The sequence below is a fragment of the Canis aureus genome, chromosome 32, assembly GCF_053574225.1.
Source record: "Canis aureus isolate CA01 chromosome 32, VMU_Caureus_v.1.0, whole genome shotgun sequence".
Classification (NCBI taxonomy): domain Eukaryota; kingdom Metazoa; phylum Chordata; class Mammalia; order Carnivora; family Canidae; genus Canis; species Canis aureus.
Window position 1 is genome coordinate 23,021,385 of NC_135642.1, and position 24,222 is coordinate 23,045,606.

Here is a 24,222-nt window from a genome sequence, read left to right on the forward strand (position 1 = left end):
TCTGTAAATACAGGAGTCTGGAAAATACGAATTTAATGCCAGCTGGATTTCTGTTTATAAAAGCACTTGTCTATAGAAAATAGCTGGAAAACAGTTTATTCCATTTATACTGAAGGAAAGATTGCTGTACACTGCTCTCTGGTCTGTGGTTGGGGATCTACCACGCAGTTTTAACACCAATAGTTATAATTACACCTGATAGTTCTTAAGCTCTTACCATAGTGCCTATATACTTATGAAGTTTTACCTTACTTTATTTTTACAACAATACTAATAATACATTGTTTTACCTCCAAAAATAGGCTGATAATATATTGGTCATCTTGGGTAACAATCACTATTGTCAATTTATCAAAACTAAAATATCAATTTTTTAAGATATCAATTTTAAGACAGAACTATTTTATCTTTCACTAAAAAAGAAAAAAATTTGCTAATTAAACTACAATGCACCATCAGGTACAAGAAACAAACTGATTTCAAAGATTTTGAATGTAGAAAGTGTGCACACTTAAAATCAACCAAATAACTAAAATTACCAGTTTTATCAGATTGATTTAAATGCAATATATATACTTTTTAAGATTATATTTATTTATTCATGAAAGACACAGAGAGAGAGAGAGAGAGAGAGAGAGGCAGAGACACAGGCAGAGGGAGAAGCAGGCTCCATGCAGGGAGCCCGATGTGGGACTTGATCCCAGGACCCCAGGACCAGGCCCTGGGCTGAAGGTAGCACTAAACTGCTGAGCCAACCGGGCTGCCCTAAATGCAATATATTTTAATAACCCTGAAAACAAATAACTAATTGAATGCTTTCTCAGCCTCTTTCGAAAAGAAATCCAGTCTTTTAAGACAGAAATAATTTATCCAACAAACTTCAATTTGTTCAATTTCAGTTTTTTCCCCCTCAATTCAGAAGGGGGAAAAAAGACACAGCTATTGTGCAGGTGTTCATACAAACTGCATTCATACTTTATGCTTACTTAAAATTTTTTTTTAAATTATTTTAGAGAGAGTGTGTGCACACACAAGAGGCAGAGGGAGAGAGAATCTCAGGCAGACTCCAAGCTTAGTGAAGAACTCAACAGGGGCCTTGATCCTACGACCCTGAGATCATGACCTATGCCAAAATGCAGTGTCAGATGCTTAACTAACTGAGCCACTCAGGCACCCCAATGTTTATATATTTCTTTGTGGTTTTTTTTTTTTGGCTTATATATTTCTAATCAAAATAAAAATACTTCCATCAAAATATGTGTTTAATAATGATTGGTTAGGGATCCCTGGGTGGCGCAGCGGTTTGGCGCCTGCCTTTGGCTTAGGGCGTGATCCTGGAGACCCGGGATCGAGTCCCACGTCGGGCTCCTGGTGCATGGAGCCTGCTTCTCCCTCTGCCTGTGTCTCTGCCTCTCTCTGTGTGTGACTATCATAAAAAAGATAATAATAATAATGATTGGTTAAAGTAAATCTTTAGTGTAATAATGGGGTAAAAAGACTGGATAGTTCTAGTTTTATGGTTAACAGACAATTTGAGTCCTGGTTCTGCTGTTAATAACTATGTAGTCAAGGAAACCTATTTAGTCTTTCTAAACTTCACTTTCCTGAAAAAATGGAGGTAATATCTATCTTACAGTATCACCAATTTCCTGAGGTAACAGTATGTTCTTTAGAATACAGTATCTAGCACAGAATAAACACCATTATGTAATACATAGTTCTACTGATCCTTAATAAGCCAAAGTGCCTGAGAAATTTTCAACAGTCTAGAATCTTGTGGTTTTGAATCCTAGCAGCACATTGAACAAACTGGAGAGTTTTAAAACCAAACAACAGTAACAATAATAAAACAGAAACAAAACTCATGTATCCATTCAATACTAGGTGTTATATTATTTTAAAAGCTCCCTAGGCAATTCTAATGTGCAATGAGGACTGAAAACTACTACTCTAGTTGGAAGCTTAATATCACACAAAGGAAGGAAATGAAGATATTAGTCAAGGGGGCCCAAATAGAGAAAGTCGGGGTGGTACTAGCAAAGCAGAGACACACTTTAATTTATGAACACTGGAGTTGTGTTTTCAGTTATAACCATGAATTTGCATATATCCGTCTGTAATAACTGAGGTAGAGGTGGTTCTCATATGGGATTCTGTGGACATTCTGGGGGCCTGACATCTCTCTCCAAGTTTAACATGTGATTTAGTTTCAGTGAAAACCTCCAAAAATAAGCACAAACTTATTCTGAATCATCTGAGTGGCTAATGATAATTAAAGATTGCCTTATAATTTCAGTTTTTAATTTTTTTTTATTTTTAAAGATTTTATTTGTTTATTCATGAGAGACACAGAGAGAAAGGCAGAGATATAGGCAGAGGGAGAAGCAGGCTCCCTGCAGGGAACTGATGTAGGACTCGATTCCAGGACCAGAGGATCATGGTATGGGCCAAAGGCAAGATGCTCAACCTTTGAGCCACCCAGGTGTCCCAATTTCAGTTTCACATTCATATTTACAACTATAACTTACATTTACAGTTTTGCTAGTCTTTAAATATCATGACTTTAATAGCTCTGGGCTCATTAATAATAATAAAAACAGATGATGCTTTTATATTGTGAGCACAATGTCTCTGTGGCCTATGGTAACAACAAAAATTGACAGAGGGTTATACAACAAGCAGATAGCAAGGTACATACTCAACTCAAAAGATTTGGCCTATAATACCAAGTACTATATCCACATTTTGACTTAAGTTTGTAATATATCATAATCATTTAAAGTGTATTGGTTCTACAGGTTTGCTTTTAGTTTAGTTGTTTGTTTTTCTTTGTAGGATTTTATTTATTTGACAGAGAGAGAAAGAGCACAAGTAGGGGTAGTGGCAGACAGAGAGAGAGGTAGTAGCCAGCTCCATACTGAGCAAGGAGCCCGATGTGGGGCTGCATCCCAGCATCCCGGGATAATGACCCTAGCAGAAGGCAGACACTAAACTGAATGAGCCACCCAGGGATCCCCCTGCTTTTAAGATTTTATTTATTTATTCATGAGAGACACACAGTAGAGAGAGAGACACACACAGGCAGACGGAGAAGCAGGCTACCCATGGGGAGCTCCTCCATGGGGAGCCCGATGTGGGACTCAATCCCAGGACTCCGGGATCATGCCCACATCAGGCTCCTTGCAGGAAGCCTGCTTCTCCCTCTGACTGTGTCTCTACCTCTCTCTCTGTGTCTCTCATGAATAAATAAATAGAATCTTTAAAAAAATTAATAAAAGTAAATAAACTGTTTTTGTTTTATAGTTGTATGAGAGCTATAAGAATAAGGAAATTGTACCAAGTTCATTTTTTTACATTGTAGTAAAAAATAACATGTCAGCTGACTCAAAAAAAATTTTTTTTACTCAAACATTTGTGGGGAGTCTTGGGAGAGAAACTAAATGTATTCAAATCTCAATTCCATTTTGTAATGGGGAGCCTTTAAACTTTTTATAACAAATCCTTTTTTTTATATATAACAAATCTTTAAGATCTCTCTCTATTATCTTGAAGTTAGCAAAAAATCACAAATATCCTTTCTTAAACACATGAAAGAGATCCTAAAACTGAGAAAAGTTCCATCACTAAAGTGATTTTTCTTAACCTGCATCTTAAAGTCCATCTCAAAGTCAAGTTTACATAGATTTTTTAATATTGTAGGCCTAAGAGTTTTAGAATCACTTTAATTGAAGTCAATGCAGCACATTGTTTACATTGTAATTTTTCTGAGTCATTAATACTTTCATGTAGCTCATCTCAATTATTTTCACAAATTCTCTGATGAAACATTAAAGAATGATCAGAAAAAGTCTAGACAGATTATGTGACCATCACAAAATATACAAAAAATCTCTAGAAATAACATATCTTAGTACTTACTTCCCTAGTCTTCGCTCATTGCCGGTACTGGGTCAAATGTAGATCTAACCACCAATTTTTTTTCAACTCTTTTTGGTTAACAATAGAAACAAAGTTCTCACGACACTGGGGTGACTCAGTGGTTGAGTGTCTGCTTCATCTCAGGGCATGATCCTGGAGTCCTTGGATGGAGTCCCACAACAGGCTCCCCTCAAGGGGCCACCCTCTCTCTCTGCCTATGTCTCTGCCTCTCTCTCTGTCCCTCATGAATAAATGAATAAAATCTTAAAAACAAAAAAACCCCACAAAGTTCTCCCAGGTAAAGTCTCTGTAATGTCTTTAAGATCTAGAAATGGGCTAATCCTAAATGTCATTATTATATTTGATTATAATTTGAAACCATTAAAAATAGTGTAGTACTTAAAAAACAAAAAAGTCTACTTTTTCACAATTTTACTACTTTTAATAAGAAAATTTTAAGTGATTATACTACTAAATGTGATAGTTAAACTTTTAAACATTGCTGATATGAACACAGAAAGCTGTTACGATGTAGCAAGTAAAAAAAAGGTTGTTGCAGAACACTGCATATAAAAATGCATAACACTGATATACAGCTGATCTTAATTATTTACAGAAAACCCCAAAACATACCAAACTACTTTTTATAGTTAATTCTGGGGGTGTGAGACAGAATTATGGAAAGTCATTTACTTTCTATGATTATGGTTGCCCAATTTAGCAAATAAAAATACAGGATGCTGGTTAAAATTGAATTTCAATATAGAACATATTTACAAAAAAAATATCCATTTATCTGAAAATCAAATTTAACTGGGCATCCCATATTTTGTTAGAAATGTGACTGAATAAGTCTGTTATAGATGGGTACTGTCTGAATTTATATGCTTATAATGTTGCAGGAAGTCAGAAAGGAAAGAATATCCACATTACTAGCTCTGGAGATGGAAGAAGAGACCATGAGCCAAGGAACATGGGAGGCCCTGAGAAGTTCCAAGAGTTAAGGAGACAGATTTTCTGCTAGGGCCTCCGAAAGGAACACAGTCCTTTGGACTCATTTTCAACTTCTGAACTACAGACTTGCAAGACTAGAAATTTGTGTTAAGACATAAAGGTGTAAATTACAGCAGCAATATGATTCTAATACAAGTATCATCTCATATGTATATTTCAAGGTCTTATTCCCAGATTCTGGCTCAGGTAGCTTGCATATTTAACAAGAAAGCTCTATATGCCTCTGATGCAGGTGATCTCTGAAACACACCTTGAAAAACAGCACATCAGATCATATATCAAAATAAATACCTTGCAAAAAAGAGGCACATGTAAAGTATGAAGGCACACTTCAGAGATAGTGCAGGTTTAGTTCCAGACCATCACAATAAGGCAAATATCCCAATAAAGTAAGTCAACTAAACTTTTGGGCTTCTCAGAAGTTATGTTTATACCATACTGTAGTCTGTTAAGTGTGTAACAGGTTTACATCTAAAAAAGCAGTGTATACACCTTAATTTAAGAAAACTTTATTAAGGGATCCCTGTGTGGCGCAGCGGTTTGGTGCCTGCCTTTGGCCCAGGGCGCGATCCTGGAGACCCGGGATTGAATCCCACGTCGGGCTCCCGGTGCATGGAGCCTGCTTCTCCCTCTGCCTATGTCTCTCTCTCTCTCTCTCTCTCTATGTGTGACTATCATAAATAAATAAAAATTAAAAAAAAAAAAAAAAGGAAACTTCATTAAGATGTCGGGGTGGCTCAGTTGGTTAAGCATTTGCCTTTGGCTCAGGTCATGATCCCAGGGTACTGGAATGGAGCCCCTCCATTGGGCTCCCTGCTCAGCAAGGAATCTGATTCTCCTTCTCCCTTTGCCCCTCCCTCTCCACTCATGCTCTGTTTCTCACTTTCTCTCAAATAAATACATAAAATCTTTTAAAATGAATAAATAAGGGTGCCTGGGGCACTCAGTCAGTTAAGCTTCTGCCTTCAGCTCATGTCCGATCCCAGGGCCTTGTGATCCACCCCTGCATTGGGCTCTCTGCTCCACAGGGAGCCTGCTTCTCCCTCTCCCTCTGCCTGCTGTTCCCCCACTTGTGCTTTCTCTACCTGTCAAATAAATAAATACAATCTTTAAAAATACATAAATGAATGAATAAATGAATAAAATAAAAAATACTTTATTGGTAAAAAGTGCTAACCATCACCTGAGTTTTTAGGGAGTTCATCTTTTTGATACTGGAGGGTCTTGCCTCAATGTTAGTGACTGTTGACTGGGGTGTAACTGATGTTGGAGGGCTCTGGCAATTTCTTAAAAATAAGACAATGAACTTTGCCACATCAATAGACTCTTTCCTTTATGAGCAATTTCTCTATAGCACATGATTCTGTTCGATAACATTTTACCCATAGTACTTCTTTTTAAATGAGAGTCAATCTTTTACTAAGCTCATGCTGTATTCTAAATCTTCTGTTGTCATTTCAATAATCTTCCACAAAAATAGATTCCATCTCAAGAAACTACTTTGCTCATCCATAGGAAGCAACTCTTCATGGAAGTTTTATCATGAGATTATAGCAATTTAAATATGATAATAATGAAAAAGTTTGATATATTGCGGGAAAATTACCAAAATATGCCATAGAAATGAAGTGAATAAATACTATTGGAAAGATGGCATCAAGAGACTTGCTCAATGCAAGATTGCCACAAACCTTCAGTTTGTAAAAAAACACAATTATCTGCAAAGCTCATTAAAGTGAAGCACAATGAGGTATGCCTATAATTTTAATATGGAAACTAGTAGAATATTCAACATGTACTTATTTGACCTGTGGAATGAGAACTTTCTCAGCTTGGAAATAGAAAAATATACACAAATGAAAGCAATGTCATATTAAACTGTACAAAACCCAAATAATCTTGAAAAAAAAATACAAGTGGAAATGTTTCTCTAGTATGTTTACAAAGTGTTCTTATTTCTGTTGCATTATTCTATATGCTATTTTAATTAAGCTATTGTTATTTCAAAAATTAAATGAAAAGAGAGAAAAAAAAAAAAGAAAAAAAAACAAAAAAAAAAACAAACAAAAAAAAAAAAATGAAAAGAGAAAAAGAATTCACATGTGAAATAAAAAGAATAAACACAAAGAATGTTTAATCTCTCCAGAAAGGAAGTTTAATTAAAAAAAATAAAAATTAAAATCATACTGAAAATCCATGTTATAGTTGCGATAATAGGAAACTTTAGAGGCACCTGGGTGGCTCAGTCAGTTGAGCATCTGACTTTGACTCAGGTTGTGATCTCAGGGTCATGGGACAGAGCCTGGTATGGGGCTCCTTGCTCAGCAGGGAGTCTGCTTGTCCCTCTGCCCCTCCCCCTACTTGTGGCTCACCCTCCCAGGTAAATAAAATATTTTTTTTAAAAATAGGAAAGTTAGGGATGCCTGGGTGGCTCAGTGGTTTAGCGCCTGCCTTTGGCCCGGGGCGTGATCCTGGAGTTCTGGGATCAAGTCCCACATCAGGCTCCCTGCATGGAGCCTGTTTCTCCCTCTGTGTTTCTACCTCTCTTTGTGTGTGTCTCTCATGAATAAACAAATAAAATCTTTAAGAAAAAAATAAATATATAAATAAATAAATAAATAAATAAATAAATGAAAGTTAAAAAAATTTTTTTAATTTTCCTATAGAAAATAGTGAGTGATGTCAACATGATAAAATATCCTATGCTATTAAAATAATTGTATGAAAAAAATAAATAAAATAAAATAATTGTATGATATAGGAAAATGTATAAAGTCCATTAAGTTTAATAGCAACATATAAAATTTTATATTTATAATTTTTAATAATTTATAAACTTATACAAAGATGATCCGTATCGATGACAATATAAACAATTTTAAAAACTAAAAATTTTTAATATTTTACTTCTTAAATAAGAGCAATTTAGAAAAAGAGTATCACCTATCTTTTACTTTCACTATCATTTTGGAAAAGAAAAGGCATTTAATAATAAAAGTTGGAAAGCATAGGGGCACCTGTGTGGCTCAGTGGTTGAGCATCTGCATTTGGGTCAGGTCATGATCCTGGGGTCCTGGGATCAAGTCCTGCACTGGGCTCCCCAGAGGGAGCCTGCTTCTCCCCCTGCCTATGTCTCTGCCTCTCTTCTATGTCTCTCATGAATAAATAAAATTTTTAAAAACAAATTGGAAAGCATAATCACAGAAAAGGACAGTCCCCTTGAGAAAGGCTGTCATCTTGCCACAAACAAAGGAAAAGCTAATGCTAGACCAGTATGGGTCTAAGGACAGTCTTTGGGAACCCCCATCATAAGGTACTAAGCTGAAAGCTATCTGACTTCAGTGCCTGTGTGAATAGTAACCAAGAGCCCAGCTAACGAGGTCCTTCCCCTCCCTCTCCACTGCTTCTACCTCAATCAGTCCCAGAAGCTTATCTATTATTTGAGGGAACAATGATGGAAAGGGTAGAGACCAGGTTTCACAAAAGTGGAAAATGGCCAATTCTTAAAAAGGGAGCAAGAGACCAGAAGTCTATGAGAAGGATAGTTTGCCAGAAAAAAAAAAAAAATGAGGTGATGTAATAGCACCAAGAAAGAATACCCACCAGCTCTTCTAGTGATTCAACCAGTTGAAGCAGGCAGACAATGCCACCCTTGTAACCATTTATTTGTTCAAATGGATTCATTCATTAACCTCTGCGCAAATGTGGGGAGATCAGTTATTTAGAATGGATATTTACAGTTTAATTGTAAATGTCTTTTGTAAGGATATCACCTCAGTATAAGGTTTGTGAGAAACAATACTCTCTTCTAATTTTTTTCCTCAAAGGCAGTTTCATATTATTCTATTTCCTCTTTAAAATGGTTAACTCTGCCAAAGGCACTATTCTTTGATAAAGATAATGATCAAGCAGTAGGATTTAATGCTAATGTAATGCTTTTAATTAATGTTTTATTGGATGACTCTGTGGTCATTATCATCAACTTCAGTCAGGCAAGTATAGAATATTTCCTAGAATCAGATTAAACTGGTTTTAGTTCCGCCAATTCACATGCAATTAGAACTATAATCAATTGAACATAGCTATTATGATCAAGCAATTATTTGTTGTTGTATTTTTCCAAAATCATCTGTTTTGAAAATAGACTTACTAATCTCCTTGCACTCCACATTTAACTTATATCTTTCCCCTAAATTTTGGCATCTAAATAACAGAGCTTAATAACATTTATACTTGTAAAGGATCTTGAAATTCACAGATCTCTCAGTAAAACAAAAACCTAATAAAAAAAAAATATTACAGCAACTTGCAGAAAGCATGAAAAAAATCCATGTACTAGAAGCCAGAAGACCTGGATTCTAATTTCAGCTTTGTAATAAACTAGCTCCAAGACCCTGGAAAAGGTCAATTAAACTCTGTGACCCTCAGCAAACTATAAAATCAAGGTGTGTGAAACTAGGTGTCTCCTTCCAACTTAAACAATATCTGACCCTACTTGTGTCCATTTTTCAAATTATAAAACACTATCTCATTTATTGTTAGTACCACTTTGGCCACAAGCACAAACTGATCCTGGTACATATATTCAACCACAAACTAAAAACAGTCATGGGGTTGCTAGCTAGTGAGATCACAAATCTTGTCCCAAGGCCAGCTATTTTTGCCTTTTGTGACTTGAAATCTTAGAATCACCTACACCTTTGTCTTGTTCACAATAAACAGTCAGTGATAAGGCATCACTTCTTCTATTAACAATCTCCCATAACTGATACCTCACCATTCCCAGTTTGGTTGGTGCATCGGATGCATAAAGGAGAATAATGAGAGATGAGGTGAAAAAGAACCCTATCTACCTTTTTTCATCTCTCATTACTACCTTTATGCATCCAACGCCCTGGCCAAACTGATCTACTCATTCTCTCTTAGAGTCACCACAAGATATCCCACCCTCTGCATTTCAATGGATCACTTAGAATTCCTCCTGTTTCCAGCACTGCCCCCTCATGCAGGCCTCACAGCCCTACCTCAGTTATTTTAATCCTTCCCTCCAGCAGTGCATCTATATTCTTAAAGCCACATCATAGAAAAACCTTGTGGTAAAGAGGTGATGCATCCGTCTGTGCATCAGGAGAGCACTCCAACTCTCTTAACATTCCTACTGTTTCCTGATCTTCAGACACCTAATTATCAATAATTCTCCCAAATTATAACTAGTGCCTCAAAAATCACAATTTTTTTGAAAACTGCATATTAAAGATTAAAATCTCACCATTTATGTAAGCCTTTTAAAACACTCTTTGGCAGACTTAAAATTTTCTTCATAAAAGTCTTAAATTTCTCTATTGAGTTCATCCAAGATTAGATTTGTTTGTAGTTCTTATGCATGGGATTTTTCTCATTACATTTTTTCCCACTGATTATATTTTCTAACATAATTTCTACTCATATGGGGTAAAAAATTTAACTTTACCACTTAATCAAAATTCTACAGATTAGGGTGCCTGGCTGGCTCAGCTGGCAGAGCATGTGACTCTTAATCTCAAGGTAGTAAATTCAAGCCCCATTCACAGAAAAAGTTCCACAGGTAAAAATTTAGGACAAAAGGTGGAGAGAGGAGTTAAATAGGTGAAGAGCTTATGGTAATGTCCAGAATTGTTGAATCACATATTATATACTTGAAACTAATATAACACTGTATGTTAATTATATGGGAATAATAATGAAAGAAAGAATGAGGGGCACCTGGGTGACTTTAATAGGTTAAGCATCTGACTCTTGATTTCAACTCAGGTCCTGGAATCAAGCCCCAGGTCAGGCTCAGGGCTCAGTGGAGAATCTGAAGATTGTTTCCTGGGATACTTGGGTGGCTCAAGTTGCGGGCCTGCCTTCAGCTCAGGGCCTGATCCTGGAGTCCTGGGATCAAGTCCCACATGGGGCTTCCTGCATGGAGCCTGGTTCTCCCTCTGTCTACGTCTCTGCCTCTCTCTCTGTGTGTCTCTCATGAACAAATAAAATCTTCAAAAAAAAAAAAAAGATTCTCTCCTTTTCCCTCTGATCCTCCCCCTGCTCATACTCCCTCTCTTTCATATAAATAATCTTTAAAAATAAATAAATATGGTAAAAAATAATGAGATGATCTCTATTTAAGTTTAAATACATAATTCATCATTGGGTCTTACCCATCTCATTTGATTCCATTATACTTTTCCAGGGCTTTTTATTCTTTTGTAAGAGTTCATTGCACCTTACGCTTTTCCCTTCCTAAAACTTAACACAAATAAAATTAAATCAGAATTTGTGTCTCTCCTCTAACCCATTAAACTCCACAAGAACAAGTTAGTCCTGTTGCCCAGCCTAGCTGTTTGGCATGAACAAGCACTAGAACATTTGTTCTATTATATGGTCAATGTTCCATTATATCTTGTTTTCTTCTTATTTCAGCTTATTTCTGATTAAAGTGATAAAAGCTTGCTATTACCTTTCAGATAATTATTTTATTCTCTTGGGTTTAATATTTTAATTGCCAACTGGTTTTCTATTTTTTTCAAATTTGAAAATTCAAAGTTGGAAATAAAATTCTACAAATATATCACCTGAAACATTGTGCTAAACCTAGTTAGAATCTCCTTAACTTTGCTTCCTAAAGCAGGTCTTAATTTAGTCAAGAGGGACTAAATTTTGTACTGAAAAAGTTTTGTACTGAAAATGTTTTGTTGGTTTTCATGCCTTTTATGGGTATAATTCTTTTTAAATTTTTTAAAGTAAAAATTTTTAGGTAAACTCTATTCCCAACATGGGACTCAAAATCATGACCCCCAAGATCAAGAGTTGCTCTACCTACTGAGTTGGCCAGGCACCCCAATTTAATTCTCTTAACTGAACAAGGAAACATTTGCTTTCAAAACAATGAAGTTAGATTAGGTAATCACTAAATCTCTAGTCTAGGGCAAAAAACATTTAAACTGTCAAAAATAAGGAAAGAGAGAGAGAGAGCACTTTCTGAGTTCTAATTCCCTTACTGATTATTGGAATTTTGTCCCTTTTCCAGGAATTAATAGAATTCATCATAATAATCTACTGGCTGTTTATATGATAAACTGGGGGCAGCTTAAGCTCCAGAAAAGAAAGTTAAATTTTAAGAAATCTTGAAGACTGGCTACAAGATAAGAATTGAAAAAGAAGTATCTACCTCTCAAAAACATCAGTGAAATCTAGTTCTTCTCTCAAAGGCAATGGGGAGCTCAAGTTGTTGTGCTACCCTCAAGAAGAGGATAGTCTGATAGAGATGCTAGGTATGTCTAATTCATGGTGATGTGATAAATAATAACAGGAGTAGAGTAGGGTACCATGAGAATACTTAGGAAGAAACTCAATCTTGGAAATCAAAGAAAGCTCCCAGAAGACTTGATATTTAAAGTGTAAGAATTAAAACTAGTTGGTGTTATTGAGGAAATTTCCATTTGTCTTGCTTCTTTTAAGTCCAGGTTGCCAGAATTGTGCTTTAAGCCATGCCATCATGGATGCACAGGCACAAACTTAGAGTTATACAAATTTTATTCATTTCCTTTAACTGCACTAACCCTATTTAATTTCTCTGTGTTCTGCATAAACTGTTAGACCTAATTCTTCATCACTGTTCCAGAGTCCAAAAAATCCTCAACTGGCAAATATTGTCCTCTTCCTTGTCCTTTGTGGGAATATTTCTAATTATATGGTATTATCACTCCATACCTCAGAAAAGAATCATGGGAAAAAAGCTGAGAAAACGGTGTCAGAGAAGGAAACAAAGTACCATCTCTCAGAACCACAAATTCCAGATTTCCCTGTACACTCAGATGACCCTGTGCTAAAAAGGCAAAAAAAAATTTTAAATTAACACCTTTATTCTCTAAAACCAAGGTATGTTCAACAGCTTTATTAATCTAAGAGAATTTATGAACTTTAAATATTTTCCTCAAAATCAAATGTGAATATGCATAGATGTGGAGTTTTTTCCCAGTAAGGGGATTCACAGTTTTCAGCAGATTCGCAAAAGTCAGTACCCCAAACTGAGAAACACTGACATAGAGCAATCTCTCTTTTGTTCTTTTTTCTGATTTCTGTGTGGGTTTTTTTTGAGAAAAGCGATTAAAGTAAGTATGTTTTACACTCCTCCCACACACAGCCAAATACACCAATGCAATGGAATTAGGTAAAACCAGGATACTTATTTCTAAAATGGTTCTCCTATCCTTTTTGTCAGTTGCAAAATAATCTCTGGACCCAAAGCAGAAGCTAGCTAGTTGGGTAGTACTACTGAACATATTAACAGTGATAAAATGCAATACATTTGGAAAATATGGTCTTTTCTTTACACTTGTTTATTCTCTAATTCTCCATAAGCTAAACAGTATCTTCAGCAAGTTGGAGAGCTAATCAAGAGAAGTTTATATAGGGATGCCTGGGTGGCTCAGCAGTTGAGCGTCTGCCTTTGTTTCAGGGGGTGACCCCAGGGTCCCGGGATCGAGTCCTACATTGGGCTCCTTGCATGGAGCCCGCTTCTCCTCTGCCTATATCTCTGCCTCTCTCTCTCTGTGTCTCTCATGAGTAAACAAATAAAATCTTAAAAACAAAAACACACGTTTATATAAGAATCACAAAATCTTAGCACTTGATGAAAATATGAAAACCAGGATGGGAATTCAGATTATCTCTCTCTCCTAAAAGAATGTTAAATTATGACCATTCAAAGCAATGAAAAATCTGTAGTCAGTTGAAATTGTGTGTACTTATTAAATTGACTAAAGACCATTTTCTGAACATACTGTCTTGGAAATTTGAGTTTACAAGGTCACCCTTAGCCTAATTCTAGCTGAGGGATTCAAAAGAAAAATCAGAAACAAGTTACTTCCCAGGAAACAAATCCCTAATGCATTTAGCAACTCTAGTCAGTCAGCTCAGCATTTGTGGATACTTATGTGCACATGCATGCACATGTACACACACACACACACACACACACACAAGTTAACACTACATCAAACAGAATACTTTTTTGGTCTTTCCTTCTTTACTTACCTTTCTATTTTACCCATTATTTCCTTCTATTATCTTTCTCCAAAAATGTAGTCATGTATTTCTCTATGAACCCAATGCCCTTTCTTCTGCCCAAATTCCATTTATTTCTATGACTCCCTAGATCATGAAGTATTAGAAAACTGAGAAACCTAGAATTCTATCAACATATGTGAAATTCAGGGGGAAGTCTGAAAAACTACACTTAAAATTCTCAGAACTCAAATATGTACAATAATTTAAAAGACTTTATTATAAAATCTCACGTTTTTGAATGTTAACTCAGTGCCACTAACCTAAGTAGTTTCCTTACATTGTTTCATTTAAATTCCACAATTAGATCTCTTTATGTTAATTGAAACTACTGCTCAAAGAGATGAAATCATGCCCTATATTGCTAACTAATAATAAATCAGGGGTGCCTGGGTGGTTCAGTAGGTTAAGTGTCTGACTATTTTGGCTCAGGTCATGATCTCAGGGTTGTGGGATGTAGTCCCTTGACAGGCTCTACGATCACTGTCGAGTCTGCTTATCTTTCTCCCTCTAATCCTTCCCCTGCTCTCTCTCTCCCCTTTAAGTAAACAAACAAGCAAACAAATAAATAAAGCTTTTAAAAAATAAATCACACAGGATAAGCCACCCCAAATTTGAACCTCTCCGCAAAAAATCTCAAAATATTAAGAAATTAGAAATCAATATTTAGCAATAAAATGTTAAATAACAGAGACATATATAACTGATTGGGAGTTCCCTTTCATACTCAGGATGACAAGAAGCTTCAAGCAAAATCTCAGGCCCAACTACGTATAAACCTTATTTTTTCGAAGCCATTTCGACAAGTTTATCATAAAGCTTATAATTCAAATCCTTTGATGTTCAGAAGTCTTTGAATAAAATTGAGAAGACTAGCAAAGAAGGAACAAGAAGCTATCTCTAGTTTCTCAATTAATGGTCATCATGCTACCACTTTTAACTTAGCCTCATCACAAAGGATTATATAATCAGACTCAAGCAATATTGCAAATGACTAAATTTTTAAAACCTAGATCTTTGATTTTAGATATAGCAACATCTAAAGATCAAAAATATTAATAAGATTTACTATATTCTTGCAAAAGTAACAGAGTATATGCAACAGCATGTTGCTAAATGAAAATGCCTGACAAAAACGTTGTCATGACTAAACTTCCTACTCAGATATGACATCAAACCTTTTTGGGATTCAGAATATGAAAAAATAATGAAATCTGCAAGAAGGAGGCAAAAAAGGGGGGGGACAATAAACAAAACTGTATCATATAGCATTCAAGCACACATATTGGAATCAAACATTTGGAATATTACTTAAAGTAAGAATGATTTAAAAAAAAAAAGATGGGATCCCTGGGTGGCGCAGCGGTTTGGCGCCTGCCTTTGGCCCAGGGCATGATCCTGGAGACCCGGGATCGAATCCCACGTCAGGCTCCCGGTGCGTGGAGCCTGCTTCTCCCTCTGCCTGTGTCTCTGCCTCTCTCTCTTTGTGACTATCATAAATAAAAATTAAAAAAAAAAAAAAAAAAAGATTTCACAGAAGATTTGGAGAAAAAAGAAAAACTCAGATTTTCACCCCTTCCTGAGGTTTTAAGTTACAGAATTTTTTTGAACTGCACATGAAACACTATTTACATATTATTGCTTGGTGATTCCAAAATAAACAAAAATAACTTTATTTAAAATAAAATCAAGGGATCCCTGGGTGGCTCAGCGGTTTGGCGCCTGCCTTTGGCCTGGGGTGTGATCCTGGAGTCCTGGGATCGAGTCCCACATTGGGCTCCCTGCACGGAACCTGCTTCTCCCTCTGCCTGTGTGTCTGTCTGTCTGTCTCTCTCTCATTAATAAATAAATAAAATCTTAAAATAAAATAAAATAAAATAAAATAAAATCAGTTATATCAGTTATTGCACCTGATAAATATTAGTAAGTGGACAAGAGAAAAAAGAAATCACTATTTTCAGGAACTGAACTATTTTTCTACCTTACAAGTACATAAAAGTATAACCAATTTAAAGATCTGAAATAGGGATCCCTGGGTGGCGCAGCGGTTTGGCGCCTGCCTTTGGCCCAGGGCGCGATCCTGGAGACCCGGGATCGAATCCCACGTCGGGCTCCCGGTGCATGGAGCCTGCTTCTCCCTCTGCCTATGTCTCTGCCTCTCTCTCTCTCTCTCTGTGACTATCATAAATAAATAAAAAAAAAATTTTAAAAATAAAAATAAAAAAATAAAGATCTGAAATAGAGTAAGACAATAAAAATTATATTGTCAAATAATAAATTCAAAAAGTTGAATGTTACTGTATTTGACCAGACAATAAACATCAACTATTACCCTGAGGTTTTGATACTAGACAGGAACTTTCAGATGTTCCAGTATAAAAAACATCTTTAGGTACTCAGCCCAAGAACAAAACCTGAAATTCTGCCAAGACTATTCCTCCTGCAACACAATGGCAAAGCTTTTATGTGACACACCAGTAGGCTAAACTTTCTTGCCAATATCATGTTCCTTCATCTTTTGCAGCATATGAATAAAACTAGCCTGCTCTTGGGAAGTCTATTAATTCTCAAGAAAGAATCAAGAGGAAAAAATAGCAAATTAATTAAAGCAAAATTTCAGTTTTTGTGGTTCCATATTTCAAAATAAAATTAAAGATTGATGAGAAAGATAGCTCAAGAAAACAGAAACACCTACAATGGTTCCCATGTGGTTAGAGTTATATTTAATGAACTTGAGTCCTATCATCCTCTGCCTCTCAACCCCTGTCCTCTCACAGATCTTCTTTTGCACATGAGTTCTTTATACTGGGGAGGCCATCAAGGTCAAAGAATAGCTCCCTTTATTTTGCTATATAATTTTTCTTAAGGTTTTATTTAAGTAATCTCTACACCTAACGTGGGGCTCAAACTCATGACTCTGAGATCAAGAGTCACATGTTCTTCTAACTGAGCCAGCCAAGTGTCCCTATTATGCTACATTTTTTTATGATAACTCCTATCAAGTTCATGTTTTTTGGCTAAACCTAACATGAAAAAACTAAGAAATGCCAGAGTCTTATTTTAAAGTTTAGTAACAAGCATGTTCATGTGAAATACTATTAATGTTTATGGACAATTTATTTTATAAATTTGCATCTATTATCTGAAGTCTTTAACTTAACACAAATATATGTATCAATAAAAATGATTAGTGATGGGCACCAAAGCATGAGATATCTTTTGAGTTCTCTCCAAAGAAAAGAAATATCCCTCCTCAAATCATGCTAACATTGCCTGCTAAGCCTACTTAATGACAGGTACTTCTTGAAAAGAACAAAACAAATCCCTATAGAAATGAGAAATAAAGCTCTAATTTTAATTTTAAATGTATATTATTCATCAGACATAAATCACTGAGTGAATTAAAAAGCCATTTACAACCAGGTGAAAATGAATAAGCAAAAGAAAATTATTCATCAATGGCAATATGCTATTAGCCTTCTGTCCTGCTTTAATTAATTTAAAAGAATTATTAGCTAAATCAATTATGTAAACTCTACGTGAGACTATGTAAAAAACTTTAAAGATATTTTAAAACTTCCGTATCAGTTGGATAAACTGGTTTTTCCAGGTCCCATAAAACCAAATTGTAACCCATATTCTGTTCAATTATAAAAAAATATTTAATTACTGAGGTTCAATTTAGTAAGATTTTACTATATTTGCAGTTTTCAGACAAGTATAGAATTCTTACATTTAAGAGGCTTACTCTAATTTTATAATACTATCTTAACTATTTGTGGTAATGCTGTCTTAAATATCCTTTATTTTTCCACTTTCCATTTGCACATTTAATAGAACATGACACTGACTTTGCGGTTAGATTAAACTATCATCCTTTATCTGAACTGCACAGAACTAGTCTACAGATCAAATAATTACAGACTGTACAATCTGAAGTAGCATCTTTAGAAATCCTTTATAAAAAAGATAGCACATAAATGTCTTAAACTATGCCAAAATTCTAAGCTAAATTCTGACAATGTCAAATTCAGAAACCATGAAATCAATTAAAAATATGTAACTTATTTTATAAATACATTCTCTTTAACAGCTTTCATTAAAAAAAAAAAATACCCCCTGCTCCCAAATAACGATTAATGCTTCTGGCTAACCCCCATTCTCTTCCCTGTATTCTCATTTTTACCACATTTTCCCTCTATCATTGTATTTTGGCTTCTTTTCTTCCTACTCATTGTTCAGAGCAGCATTTTAATAATCTTTTAAAGCAAGGCTGTTCAAAGAAAATATGAAGCTAAAGAAAATTCCCTAAGTTCAAGGTTTTTCAGTGAGATCATTTTTCTAGACCTATTTATTAAAAAATCTATGCAAAGCAAACCCCACCACTGGTAAACAGCTACAGAAAATTGGAAGTTTAAAAATAAAGCCGTTAAAAACACTTCATTACACACCTTCTCTGTGAAGCCCTTTGTTTCCACTGAAAACCATACTGGAATCCTTGTATAAAAGAAGTTGCCTTCTGGCTGTCAATAGCTACACAGTCACTAACTGAGGGATCCAGATGTCTGCAGTGGTTAAAACAAATGTTCAGCGGTGGGTGCTGATTCCGCTTCCCTCTGTGTAAGGTTTTCCACAAAGGCAGCAGAGTAAGAGCGCACATAGCAACAGCCCTCACAGCTGATTGGACGGAGCGCGTGCTCGGCCGCCCCTGCCTGCCGGGTCCGCTACAGCTTCCTGTCTACTTGGCAGCACTATCATGTTGTCTTCGCTCTTCTTACCAACTCAGCTGTGTTTAGGCAACTTGAAAGAACAGTAGAACGAGAATGACAGGAGTATTCTAGCAGAAGCCCCTAAAAAGCGTGTCTCTGGATGTTTTCAGAAGAGAGAAATTCAAAAGGCAAACATTTACTTCAGGCAGTGTTTCACAGAAAACAGGACAAAGGGGTGGTAGAGGAAATCAACTTATTATTTCACCTTTCAAGTAAGGTTCTACCAAGAGAAACCCTCTGAAACCACAGAAATCTAAAAATGTACAATTAGAATAAAACATCAACCTCCATCTACCTATAACAAAGAATTACTTTACAACAGACTTCACAAATTCCTAGAAAAGGACAACCTGTTAGATAGTTAAAATGGAATCGGGCATCAAATAGCCCCTCTCAGATTTACACAGTGCCTTTTAAGGGGTAAGGAAAATTGAGGTTAACAGATTAGAAAAAGACCTAAAAAGGGAAAATAGTTTCGTAACAAACTCTCAGAACAATGAAAATTTAACTAGGTATTTGCATCAAAACATCTTTTTACAGGGATCCCTGGGTGGCGCAGCGGTTTGGCGCCTGCCTTTGGCCTAGGGTGCGATCCTGGAGACCCAGGATCGAATCCCACATCAGGCTCCCGGTGCATGGAGCCTGCTTCTCCCTCTGCCTGTGTCTCTGCCTCTCTCTCTCTCTCTCTGTGACTATCATAAATAAATAAAAATTAAAAAAAAAAATTAAAAAAAAAACATCTTTTTACATAAAATGACATTTAGCCTGAATTAATCTATTTTATCATAAAATTATCTGGAGATATTGAAGGCACAGGAGATTTTCTTCAGGTTTCCAATCCCAGGCTTCAATGTACCAGTCTATACTAACTCCTAAGCTTTAAGAACAACAACCTACAAAGATGTTTTGGGGGAGATAGTGTCAGTGTTAAGAGAAAAACAGATACAAAGGATCAGAAAAATTCCCTTTTAGGGAATATTTCCTCTGAACATCACATAAACTAGGATAGTGTTTCTTAAGCTTTTAAGGCAATTAAACTCTTTTTATTGACATTTTTCCAATAAAATGCATTATTCGCAGTGGCTTTAGGATTTCAGTATGACAGAGGTTTGCAGGCATAGGCAGAGGCTACAGGAGCAGCACTACTGTTTATTACTCGGATCTTTGTTTATCTGGAGTGTCTTGGGGGTAGGGAGCAGAGGCTGATGGAAATTTTGGCTCTATTAAGGCACCCCATGAGCAACATGAGGCTATTTTTAAATGAGAGGCCACAAACACTGCAGTTTCAAATCAGCCCCAGTCCACAAGATTCCTACCCCTGAAAAAGCTTCTAGGATCCCTGCGGTTTTACAGTATACAAGTAAGAGTACAAAGTACAGAACCTGTAAGAGTTAAACATCATTATTACCGTAAAGAAAGAATCGGATCATTGGCTCCACAATTAGCCAGACGGAGAGCTGCTAAGCCCTCTGAGAAATAACAGGAGGGAAGATGTGTTTGGGAGCACAAGAAGCCTGTGAGGTAAGTGACACAGAGAAGAATGGCACAGTGGAGAGAACATTAGTTTGGAGTCAGGCCAACCAACCTGGGTTCAAAACCTGAAACTGAGGGCCGCCTGGGTGGCTCATTGGTTTAGCGCCGCCTTCAGCTCAGAGTGTGATCCTGGAGACCCAGGATCGAGTCCCACATCGGGCTCCCTGCATGGAGCCTGCTTCTCCCTCTGCCTGTGTCTCAGCCTCTCTCTCTCTCTCTCTCTGCTTCTCCCTCTGCCTGTGTCTCTGCGCCTCTCTCTCTCTCTCTCTCTCTCTCGGTTTCTCATGAATAAATAAAATATTTAATTAAAAAAACCTGAAACTGCCATTTATAAACAATAATACACAATATGATTTACTAAACTACTTTGAGCTTCTGTTTTCTTATCTGTAAAATAGTCAACTCACAGGTCTATTGTGAAGGCTGAAAGGTGCTGTCTGCCAGACTGGACTTTTGGTTACTAAAGATCCTAAGCTTCTTCAAAACTTGAGAGTTTTTGCAAATACTATTCCTCTTCTACTAGGAGTAGTCTCCCACAATCCCTTCAATTGATAAGTGCCAGCTTAAATTTCTCTTTCCCAGGGCAGCTTTCCTTGATCTAAGACTAGTCTTAGACTCCCTGTACCTCCTTAGTACTTAATTCATAGAAGTTAAATAATTATTTGCGAAATGACTGGTTTAATGACATTCTCCTCCAATACCTGTGCTTTAAAGAGAAGTACTAGTTTGTCTACATTATTGCTTACCTAGCACCATATCTGATTTATATCCCAAATAATAGTTGATTTGATTTCAAAATCATGGGAGGTAAACAGAACAAGTATTTTTTTTTTTTAAGATTTATTTATTTATGATAGACATAGAGACAGAGACACAGGAGGAGGGAGAAGCAGGCCCATGCCGAAAGCCTGATGTGGGACTCGATCCTGGGACTCCAAGATCGCGCCCTGGGCCAAAGGCAGATGCTAAACCGCTGAGCCACCCAGGGATCCCCCAGAACAAGTATTATTATCTGCATTGTTCAAATAAGAGAATCAGCACTGAGTTTATTTACTCAAGTCATACATCTAGAAGTCAAAGGAAATAAAAATTTTTTATTAAAGATTTTATTCATTTATTAGAGAGAGAGAGAGAATGAGTGATGGGGAGAGGGAGAGGGAGAGAGAGAAGCAGACTCCATGTGGAGCAGGAAGCCTGATGTGGCACTGGATCCCAGGAACCATGAGAGATCATGACCTGAGCCAAAGGCAGACGCTTAACGGAGCCACCCAGGGACCCTGAAAATTTTTTTTAATTTTTTGATGAATAAGTTTGTAATTCAAAACTAATCTCTTCCACTCTCAAAAACATAAAATGAATATATAATATAAATATATTTAATACCTAAGTTAAATATTAATTTATATATTAAATTACATAATTATATGAATATTATAAATTATATAATTTTTATAAATATAGATATATTTAATACCTAAATTATTTTGGAATATTTCCTTTCAGTTATAACCTTCAAACTTTCTAATTAAAGGCTAATGATAGCCTCTATCTATAATCTAAAACTACTGATTAACATACAAAAAGAACTTATAAAAATTAAATTTAGTCAGGGGCACCTGGGTGGCTCAGTTGGTAGGTGACTATTGATTTCAGCTCAGGTCATGATCTCAGGGTCATAGATCGAGCCCTCCATCAGGCTCGGTTTTAAGTATGGAACTTGCTTAAGATTCTTACCCTCTCCCCCTGTCCTCCCTCCTTAAAAAAATTAAATTTAGTTGAAAACATGTCATTATAAATGAATAAAACATAAATAAATAAATAAATAAATAAATAAATAAATAAATAAATAAATAAAATAAAACATAAGACATGCCACCTTAAAAACTAAAATCCAACAAAGAGAATTAGTTAAGTGTTTCTTCTGTGCTGCCAGTTTTCCAATAAATTTCAAAACGGCACTTTACTTAATTCTGAAGAATGCCTGCTTTTCCCTGCTTTTGTTTATCTTAGTACACAAAGCTATAAATGGGTATGCTGTAAAAGAATGGTATGTTATCTACTTTGTAGGTCTCAAAAGTCTACATGTTAAGAATCTGAATAATATGAAATTCCATACTCAGTGTTAATCCAAGGTTCTCAATTCTCAAACCCCCAATCATGAAAAGCCCTGTTTTTCCCCTGCAACACATATAGCATGGTCATAACTGTGCTCTCCAAATAGATAGCTCAGGAAATAGAAGTTACTTATAATATCCTAATATAAGGAAATAAATTAAAAAGGAGACCTTTCGGGCAGCCCTGGTGGCACAGAGGTTTAGCACCGCCTTCAGCCCAGGGCGTGATCCTGGAGACCCAGGATCCAGTCCCCTGTCAGGTTCCCTGCATGGACCCTGCTTCTCTGCCTGCCTGTGTCTCTGCCTCTCTCTCTCTCTGTCTCTCATGAATAAATAAATAAATAAATAAATAAATAAATAAATAAATAAATAAATAAATCTTTTTTTAAAAAATTAAAATAAAATAAATATAAAATGAAAAATCTCAAACATTAAATGCTTCAGATCATCTGTGCCCTACGTTAGCAGAAATAATTGGGAACAATTTGCTTTTAAGATACTTCAGAGATGGGCAGCCCCGGTGGCACAGCGGTTTAGCACCGCCTGCAGCCCAGGGCATGATCCTGGAGACCCTGGATCGAGTCCCATGTCGGGCTCTCTGCATGGAGCCTGCTTCTCTCTCTGCCTCTCTCTCTCTCTGTGTCTCTATGAATAAATAAGTAAAATCTTTAAAAAAAAAAAAAAAAGATACTTCAGAGATAATCATGCTAGCTTGGATATATTCTAAACAAAACAATATGTAACTATTAGAAAAGATAAAAGAAGGTAATGATTCAACAGTTTTTATATAGGTAGGCCCATGGCTCAGGCATGGTGTTAGTCTCTTTACCTACCTATCTTCTGTGACCCAGCAGCAGTTACTATCCCCAAAGAGGAGGAAACTGGCTTGTTACTTGCCCAAGTAACTAGAAGTGGGCAAAGCCAGCATTCAAGTTTAGGTCTTCCTGAATCTAACATGCATGCTCTTAACCAATCCTTCCCTTAACATCTCCTTTCTCTTTCTTTCTTTCCTTTCTTTCTTTCTTTTTTTTTTAAGATTTTATTTATTTATTCATGAGAGACACAGAGACAGAGAAAGAGGCAGAGACACAGGCAGGGGGAGAAGCAGGCTCTATGCTGGGAGCCCGACATGGGACTCGATCCCGGGTCTCCAAGATCATGCCCTGGGCTGAAGGCAGTGCTAAACCGCTGAGCTAACCGGGCTGCCCCATTTCCTTTCTAATATACATTTCCATAAGGCAAATATGGCATCATACAAGAATAAAATTTAATTATAGAAATCTCAACATTTTCCATTTATTACTCAGTAAGTACTCTTACAGCCCCATTATACCTCAGATCTGTCACTGATACATTACCCATAGTACAGGAAAACAGGATTTGACTGCTAAACAGGAAGCTAGGCCATAGGTATGGTGTGATCACTACTACATGAAGACGCAATAAAAGATTCAATCTGTGAAACTTCACTACTTCATGATCATAGATCACATACATCATCCAGAGAAAATAAAAGGAGAAAGAACACTGACCAGGAACCACAGATCTGGGTTCTAATTTAAACTCCACTTCTAATCAATTTTATAATCTTACGTACTTCTCTGAAATTGCTCATTTCTAAATTAGGAATCCTTTTTTCTTTTCCTTTTTGCCTGCAATGTTGGTTTGTTGTTAGGATCAAATAGCATAGGATAAAATGGCTTTGAAAACAGCAATGTTCTACACACATAGAATATCACCTTCCCTGGTGGTCTTCTAGGGCATAGCAGTGTAAACACGCTTGCACA

The 24,222-nt window shown here is 36.3% G+C and overlaps 1 protein-coding gene across 6 annotated transcripts in view; it reads right to left on the reverse strand.

Annotated features, from left to right (window-relative positions):
* Window positions 1-24,222, reverse strand: part of ATOSA (atos homolog A) — an 86,851-nt gene that overhangs the window by 43,411 nt on the left and 19,218 nt on the right. The window contains exon 1 of one of the 6 annotated variants that reach the window (XM_077881136.1): window positions 18,471-18,629. The exons of the other annotated variants lie outside the window; for them this stretch is intronic. Coding sequence (XP_077737262.1) covers window positions 18,471-18,507 — 37 coding nt within the window. The 5' untranslated portion in view covers window positions 18,508-18,629. Of the gene's footprint in view, window positions 1-18,470; window positions 18,630-24,222 lie in introns of those variants that run through there. 6 annotated transcript variants of the gene reach the window in all.